Genomic DNA, 9,273 nt, shown 5'->3' with positions numbered 1-9,273 from the left:
CAGACTTGTTCCAAATTGAGTTAATGTTTGTGAGAAGGATTGTAATTCCCTGTGAAGTTTCAACCAATCATAACCTTTTACCGAGAACTCTATTTGTGGACTTTAAAATGTCACCCCTTAGAATCCCAGCTTCCATTATTGATGGGCTCATGATGTCTGAAAAATAAATCTGTAGAAGCTACTGAAGTTTCAGAAGTTTTCAATATTCCTTTGCATCTGAGCGGGAGAATTAAATGAAGAGACATCACTCATTCTGCTTACAAGTTTTATTTACATAGGAATAGTTACTAGTGGTCTTGAATGAAGGCAAAATACCTTCTATTTACAATTTATATACATGTGTATACTTGAAAAGTAAGAAAACTGTACAAGAGAACCCAAATAGAGGACATACACGGGAACCAAGTAAGTAAATACATAAGAAAAGAAAGACATTTAACTTCAAATTGTATGTTGTAAGTAATATAAAGTGTAGTTTTAAATCTGATAACAATACATAAATATTCCAACATACTGTAACCCAAATCTTTAAAACCGGTTCTGCAACTTCTTTTAACACTTGACAGCTGAAGTAGTCTCTCTTTTCTTTCAATTTTTTAATGCAATGATACATTTCCACTTCATTTCCACGTACGGGACCAGGTACAAAAAAAATAAATCATAATGCATTTTTATTTACATTAATACTATCAAAATGGATTTAGAAAGAACAAGCATTAGCTGCTCAGAGTTTAAGAGGTATCCTTTCCTTTCCATCTCCCTCCAGTTCAAATGTCATTTTTAAAATGTTTTGGAGTGTGAAGGAAGTTTAAGAGCTTCCATAGATCACATTTACAGTACAGTGCTGATGTTAGATGTGACTGACAGTATGGATTTAGGGTATTAATTATTGTACACATTGCAATTCAAAACTATTCCATTTTGCATTTAAGTGAGAAAGGTTTTAATATACAGGGACTCAAACTTTCACATTAACCTTGCTTAAAATGTGCAAAAGCATTTGTCACTAGCTTATTAATTATACTAGTGTTTATCATCAAGTATAAGTCACTTTGATTTAAAAAATAAATCAAGAACTGATCCGATTTTCATGGAATAGGAATCCATTTTTTCTGTAATGTAAGCAAGCTACCTACCAAGTACTTCAGGAAGCAAAATTCCAGAAACCCATCAGTTTCTTATACAAGCACACAGTTAAAATAGTTCTCTTAACCACTGCCACCTTTAGGCCAAAAGACTTTTTGCCAATGACTTTGCGGCAAAGACTTGATGCAGCATACTGTACTCTGTTCCACCTTACATACATTCATTTAACCGAAGAGTGAAGCTGCAGTTTAAAAGGAGTTTAGCAAGACATATATAAAGCCTCCTATTATCTGGCATGTATACCAAAGCAAAAAAAAACTTATTTGGTCCTAAGAATTTCACTGGTTAATTTTGGAGGTATTTGTACCAAAATGTTTGGTTCAGGTAGCAGTTTCGGGGCCTTACTTTTTAAATGCCTGCTTTCCTCCCAAAGGTGCCTTTGTGATCATCATAAAAAAGGTATCCCTAAAAATTTAAAGTACCAACAAAAGTTATTACAAATTTTTATTGCATTCAACTTTAAATATTAAATATGCATTAGCCACTTTCTCAGTTTCATAAGTTTTTTTATTGTTTTGCTTCCTGTGAAAAGTGCTCCTCCCACAAAAAAGCTCTTTAATACTGGCAACAGGGTGAACATTTCATCAAATTCCACCACTGTACTCAGTCAAATACTGTCTCTTCCTTAGGTCTTCCCAAGCTGCTTCTTCTTAGTGGTTTTCATTGATAAGATGTTTAGAATCCTTTAACAAGCAAGTGGTTTCTTTATTATTTCCAATAAACTTGAAATTAACTTTTTAGTGCTGGACTATGGTTTTTGTCTCCTTCTTTGCTATCCTTCATTAATGATGCAAACACCTGCAAATTGATTTTTAAGGCAAGTGTTAAAAATCAGAAATTATTCAATCTCTCATTAACTTTTATAAATACAGATTCCACATTGCAGGTTCTTTGCATCCATCATAATCACTGAAGATTATTTCATTCCCATTCCATCTCTTTCCCCCCCCGAGTAACCCAATATACAAAGTATCAATCCCCAAGTGATTAATGGAAAATAGGGAACAAAAAAGCACCATGACTCTTGAAAATGGTCTGCCTTATAAACGCATGAAGCCCGTCTTTCTGCTCTCCAGTCAACAAGGGTTATCCACAATTTAAAACAACACAGCTAATTTTCCATTTTAGCCTACAGAAGGGTTTAATATGGAAAGATACACTGTTCATTTTACACCACCTGCTCTTTTGGGACTCTTGTAGAGCAGGAGGCACACAAAGAAGGGCTTTAGATGACGATTGCGGGGTCAAGAATTTACAACAGAAACATTGCTGCACACTGTAGCTGTGTAGTAGTTCGCCATGGGGTTAAAATAGAAATGTTTTGAGTTTAAGGAAGTGTAGCTAAAGGTATTTCTCATTTAAGAAGAGTTAAGTACACCACCCATGAAGTAGCAGAACACTGCAGGGGCCTTGAATGGTTTCTCTCATCCTGACAGCAGCATCCCCCACTCCCCCCTGAAAATGACAGGTAGGCAAGTTGTACTGCCTCCCCATGCACCCAGCACATCTCCCCATGCACCCAGCACCAGGGCCCTCATGAGACCTTCCCAGAACCTGCTAAGCAAAGCGGGATATATTTAAGCCCTCTACCTTGTTTACCAGCCTCTGGGAAGACCCTGCAAGGCTCCTGAGATCTTGCGTGGGGGGCAAGGCCCACTCAGCACGCTGGCGTTGGACAGATACGAGATGCGGGGGTCCTGTTCCAGGGGCATTCCTGATTTTATGTGATTTTGCCTTTGCACACAGATCCCCAGAGCCTATCCCCCATGTAAGCTGTGTGCTTAGTGTATTTCTGCTGGTTTAATATTATTTTATGTGTGTGTGTATGTAGAGAGAAAGTATGCTCATATATTTTAATTGTTTACTGCGTTTATTCTCACTAAGCTGTCCTAGGCAACATGTTTTTGAGGGGAGAAAATCAACAGTTAACATGACCCAATTCATTTATAATAAAAATTACGGGTAACACTTACCTGAGCCCATTTTTTGTTACTATTCTGCATCTGAATAGTTGTAATACAAGTAAAGAGCTTCTCCGATGTGATGTCTTCAGGTAGCTTTGTTAGAAACTGTGCTATATGAATGAAGTCCATCTGCAAGAGGATATCTTCATACAGCCGAAGAATTCCTAATCCAGTTCTGAACAAAAACTCTTCTCCGTCTCTACAAAAGACATCCCAGACGCGACAGGCCAGATCAAGGGGTAGTGACTTGCTGTACAGGGTGAAGATCCTGGGGGGTGGGTTTTTTATTTTTGGAAATCAGAAGTATCAGGAACATGAGGACAAAGTACATGCCATCAATTTTGTGCAGTGAACTCTGAGCTCCTTCACTGTCAGTGGTATTTTATTTAGAAGTCCATTAATACTTTGGATCTGGGAAAGACACACCGATAGGTATCCCACTCACACAAGCTGACTCTGCAAAATTTCACTGATCTTCCCCCTCCCAATCCACTGCAGCCCCCCATACCAGGCTTTTCCTGGCTGAGGGAGCATGGTACAAGAAGCTGCAAGAGAGAAGGAGGGGTGGGAAAGCTATACTGCATGAGCAGGCATTCACTCGCGCAAGTTTGTTTAGACACCAACAATCACAGCTAGATGGGAATTATGTTCCCAACTTGCCCCAACAACTGCTCACCACCCCCACCCCCACAGAATGGAGGAATTTCTAGAGCGCGCCCATTATCTGTATTATCAAACTTTAGCTGCAAGTTTATCCATTTAACATGGAAAGCAAAACAGAACCTATTCAACCAATCTTCCAACTTACCAGTCTATCAAGTATATGTCAGGGGTAAGTTTGTAGGATTTAAAATGATGAAACAATTTGGGGAGGTTTTCCTCAAAAAATACTTCAAATGCTGCAAAGTACTTCAGCATCTGTAAAGAAAAAAAGAGAAAAAAACTAATAAAAGTCTGGTTCGGGGGACACCCACCCACGGGGTGCCATAAATAACGAAGCCTTCAAGGAAGCTATACCCTTGTCTACAGGACATATTCTGCTGGTTTTAGTGAAGAAAGTGCAGGTGTCTCATTTAAATAGTAAAACTTCCAGTGCAGTTGCTATGACAACTGTAGTACAGTATCTGTACTTCTCCAGCAACAAATTTAGCCAACTACACTTACAGTGTAGACAACAGAAAAATGAGTTAGTCTGTCTCTTTTTCACTGCTATCTTTCCATCCTGGCAAAAGCAAGAAATTGGCTGCAGGGTAGTCATTAGCCCATTGTTTCAAGAAAATGAATTATAGGAGAGGAAGCTACAAGAACCGAATTCTGAAAAGGGATGGTCAATTTTAACAAAAGAAATAGTTGCCGATTTAATTCGAGACACTAGTGGCAAGTATGAATGCAAAGCACTGTTCTTTAGGAAAGTAGAAATTCTGCTGGGTGTAGACTGACACCCATTTCCTGCCTGTTAAAAAGATTCTAGTAGTCAAAAAATGGTTTAAGTGAAATAGTAACAGAGACATTGGAAATTGTATATACCATGCTGTGATCCACGCGGAAAAAGGCCAACTGGCATGGCTTGTTCAGGAGGTTTGCAAAGGCAATGAACGCATCTGCCTCTTCCAGATTGAGAATAAGGACTGCAGCAATGAAAGACATTCCCTGGACCTTCAAAAAACAAAAGCAGTGAAAGTGCATTAAGTAAACAGTCTCATTTTTATATTAAGGTAGGGCTCTATAAGCTACAGTATTAGTAAAGGCTAGAAATCAACCAAATTTATTTACAGTTGTGACAAAAAAACAGGACAACTTGTTACAGAAATGCTAAATTCAGTACTTAATGAGCACATTTGCCAGTTATCATTCAAATGTTCAAAGCAGTTAAATGAATAGGGCAACTCAGACCTGCTTCAATCATTGAAGTTTCCACTCATAGATGTATGAGTGGAGTCTACAGCATCCTGGGGTAAGGCTGCTAATGTATTTTTATAGCTTCAGTAGGAAGAATTGGCAGGTGGTTACCAGACAAATATAAGGTGGTAAAGCCAACACATGAATAATCTACATTCAGGGATTTTCTCCCCTTGCTTTTCTAGGGGCTAATGCCATAGGGAAGGAACATCTATAGTAGAATTTGTAAGCTAAGTCCCAATCACATGTCAACAGGATTTACAGACCCATCTCTGCAGGCTACAGTTGAGCCATTACCTCTAGACCAGGGCTTGGAAACATTTTCCGCTCCAGGACAGATTCTTAGCTTCCCCACCCACAACAGGCTACATCACTATGTCAGGTAACTGCAAAGGGGCTTGTCATCAGCACCAAACAGCTAACCGGTACCAGAAGAGAGCTCTGCTTTGTCCATTTGCTGGTGCAGTTTGACTCCAAACCACATCTGCAAACAGACATTCATTCTCTGTGTACCAGCAAAGCTGTCCACACAGCTGGTCAGTAGAGGGAAAACATCCCTTTGCTGACACAGTTTGAATTTAAACCACAATTGTAAACATACAACTTCAAAGCACCAATCAGCTGAGTGATGCTATCAACAATACCTCCTTGTCAAAGAGATACTGGAAGTGTACTTCAAGCTCCTTCCTTCGCTGCGACACCACATCTGATGTCAGGTGTGGGGGCAGGCGGGTGTGTATTGAGGAACATGGTCCTGTGAGCCAGAGTAGGACCCCTGCCAGATCCAATTAGGCTCATTGGCTGGTGGTATCCCACCACTCCTCTAAATGCAACAGAGCAATTCAATTAGCTATCAAACTATCACCCATACATGCATTCCCATGCAGGATTTGAAATATAAGCAATGGATTATTGAAAGAATTAATGGAATCAGGTTTAGATAATAAAAACATGTGTTTTAAAACAGCTAATAAAAAGGAGTAATAAAATAAACATCAGGAAAGGAGGGGTAGGAAGTCAAAAAGAAGTTATGTATGTACGTACATACGTACGTATGCATGTATTAAAAAAACTATCATAAGTGTTTTGAAGTATCTATGGAGATGTGTGTGTGTGTTAGCGCACGTACACACACGTGCGTGCAAATATGAAAGAGAGACCCACCTCTTCTACTGGTGCTACACAGTGAGATAGTTTACTCAGCGAAAACTATTCCTTTAAATGTCAAGCTAATATTTATATGAAACGTCATTATAATGCGAAGAACGGCAATGTTGTAAGGATACTTACATATCCTACATCTGGTCTGTAACATGTATATGCTCCCAGGACACTGTGCAAAAGATCATGATAAGGGCCACCCTGAAGTGAAAACAATGGAAAAAATATAAGTATATGTTAACATTTATTTTGTTTTTCTAGATATGTTTTGAATTCAGAAGACTATTTCCACTGGATCACAATATGTTCAATCTATACAAAGTTAGACATGGCCAGAATCTTGGCTATATATGTGTGACAGCAGCACTGAAACTCCTACACGTACATTTGTTCCTGACTGCATGGAACTGTAACAGCTCTAAAAAGCTAAAATAACCACCTCCACCCATTACCTATGAACACATGTGCGAGCGAGCGCACATTTTCTCCATTCTATTGTACTACCTCCAAGCAAACAAGGGACAGTGAGCGAAAGAATGTCAACACTTAGGAATGCTGGCAGTCACCCCTGAGTGTGAACTTGGTTAGTAGTATCCCAGTTCCAAACTGTACAGACAAAGTGCATTGTTTTCTCCTAATGTTCTCTGGACTATACGTACTGCCAAGAGCTGTTTCAGTGCTGACAAAATGTTAACTCTGAATTCACAGTTGTGACCCAGCAAGCGTTTTTAGATGCGGAGAAAGCCTTGCATACAATGAATTGTGTATTTTATTCCACCACTATCACCCTGTCCCAGATTGTGAAAAAGTAATTTTAGACAGATTCTTGGTCATTAATACTTTCTTCCTCCTCCTCTTTTTAGTGGAGACATTAGGTCAGAGGTCACCAACATGCTGCCCACTGATACAGTGTGCCCACCTGTACCTCCTACAGTACCCACAAAGTGTATCAGTAACTATCCCCTCAAATATCCACGAGACACTGTTTGGTCTTCCTGCTCAGTTCCTGCTTGCACTGACTCAGCTTCCCCTAAACTGAACACACTCCCTTAAACATGTCTGCATTTCCCTGGATGCCAGGATTTGACACCTACCCTCTCATCTGTTCTGAATAGAGATACAAACAGTTTCTCATTGTAAGCAACTGCAGCAGTGGTTGATATTTGCACACACACCCCGCCCCACTGATGAGGTGGCTGATTGGGGTGGGGGGTATGACAGCACCACATTGGGGGGGGCTGTCCTTTCTTCTGTGCTTTTAAATGTGGCAGCCATTATGCCAAACTCCAGATAGCAGCCACTGCAGCTCAGAAAGGTTGGTGACGCTGCATTAGGTTATCATATAAATGAATATTACAGAAACTTTTTGCAATTTAGTAGTAGCAGGGGTGAGGTTAACTAAACAAAACAGAAAGCCTCACACCTGAACGTTCATTATTTCCTCCTTTAGTACCTCATATATCAGAGCTGAAAATTCACTTTCGGGTTTGTAGGCTGTTCATTTAGGAATGCAAATTGGTTACGCAAACAAAGAAGGGAAACTATCCAGACACAAAGTTTCAGGTGATGCTTGAGCAAGGCAAACTAACTCTGCAATAGACAGCTCTCTGGGGTTTTTTATTCTGTCTAGTTAGAATGCACTTTCGGTTTCACCAGGAACAAAAGAGGAAGACCACTCAAAACTCTTGAGTAAACAGCTCCTATTTTAACTCTGGGGATTAAAAGCTTCTTTGGGTCAAGGGACCTGCTGTTTTGCTTGTTACACTGTAAAAGCATACACAGAGATGGAACTATATAAACAACTGTGTATAAGGACTTCTTCTTACATGGCATTATAGACTGGAATGCCAATACTGTACCAAAATTCCAAGTCCACAAATGTTAAGAGGGGCAGGCACTGTCGTTTTTCTATTAAAACATATGCAGAGGTCTGACATATACTTGAAAAGGGGGGCGGGTGAGTATATTTTTCTCTTATACTACACCATTCATTTAGTTATTTGAAATACTATCAAACAGCCCTCTGAAATCTGTTTTGTAAGATGCCATTTTTTTCATGTTTTTAAAAAGCCAAACACTTAACACTTGCAGATTTGTACGCTTGTCTTTCTGCCAGAGTATTGTTATTTGAACAGCCGTGGTACAGTACTGGCTTACCTTCCCAGTTGGCAGTGGTGAGCAAGCATAAACTCTAGCTGACCAGGTGATCTTTTGTTTGCATTATGCCGCACCCCCCAGAAACAATGGCTTAAGTCCTGTAAGACCTCCTATGTTTGCTCAGTGAATGAAGGCAACGAGGTTTGCAAGCTGCTTTTACATTCTATTGCTTTAGTTGGACACATCAATCAATCTCTCCCCAAACCCCAGCACTCGCCAGCCTAGAAAATGGATTTCAGCTTGCTTACTATAGCTGCTTTGCTCCCTCCTGCACTCCACCCTGGCAAGCACGTAAGGAAAGTCAAAGATCTAACTATTCGACTGCAGGGAAACAGATGCATAGACAGAACATTTGTTAACCTCGTCACGTAAAACACTCCCTCTAAGTATCATGCCAAGAAGATGAAGTTATAGAGTTTATACCTAAAACCCAAGTGCCTTTTCAAATTATTTTTGAGTCACACTACTATTAATGTAGCATCGAATTATTCAGCTGCATGAATCCATGGCAAAAAAATTCTATTAAAAAACCCCACAACCTTTCATGGACAGATTTTTTTTAAAAAAGAAAATCTGCCACAGCTGGGAAAATGACCTCATGTTTAACATGTTTGTATGTGAACAAAGTCAAAAACATTTTACCTTCTGAAAAATATAGAGGGATGGAAATGTGCGGGATATATCCAATTTTATTAGCTCCAAACTAGCCTCCCGATCAGCAACTGATACTCCAGCATCTACAGAGATTAAAGCATGCAGATTTATATATATGTATATGTCTGTAGAGTTATTTATACAGTAACGTAAGACTATGGCCATCTTCTACATAGTCTGACTATTACTTCCAATCAGAAATTAAGAAAATACTAACTTAATTTACAGAAAGCAGGAAAAGGTGTAGAGAACAGGACAACTATTTCATTCAACTATCATTTTAACCTATGGG

The 9,273-nt window shown here is 39.4% G+C and overlaps 1 protein-coding gene across 2 annotated transcripts in view; it reads right to left on the bottom strand.

Annotated features, from left to right (window-relative positions):
- Positions 1–251: 251 nt before the first annotated feature.
- Positions 252–9,273, bottom strand: part of TBC1D12 (TBC1 domain family member 12) — a 45,169-nt gene continuing 36,147 nt past the window's right edge. For both annotated transcript variants that reach the window (XM_035137804.3, XM_035137805.3), the window contains 6 exons: positions 8,970–9,064; positions 6,300–6,371; positions 4,638–4,766; positions 3,919–4,028; positions 3,120–3,378; positions 252–1,944 (listed from right to left, as the gene is read on the bottom strand). In XM_035137804.3, coding sequence (XP_034993695.1) covers positions 1,876–1,944; positions 3,120–3,378; positions 3,919–4,028; positions 4,638–4,766; positions 6,300–6,371; positions 8,970–9,064 — 734 coding nt within the window. In that variant the 3' untranslated portion in view covers positions 252–1,875. The remainder of the gene's footprint in view (positions 1,945–3,119; positions 3,379–3,918; positions 4,029–4,637; positions 4,767–6,299; positions 6,372–8,969; positions 9,065–9,273) is intronic.

Source organism: Zootoca vivipara, chromosome 5, assembly GCF_965207765.1.
Source record: "Zootoca vivipara chromosome 5, rZooViv2.hap1.1, whole genome shotgun sequence".
Taxonomy (NCBI): domain Eukaryota; kingdom Metazoa; phylum Chordata; class Lepidosauria; order Squamata; family Lacertidae; genus Zootoca; species Zootoca vivipara.
This window is presented reverse-complemented; position numbering and strand designations above follow the sequence as displayed.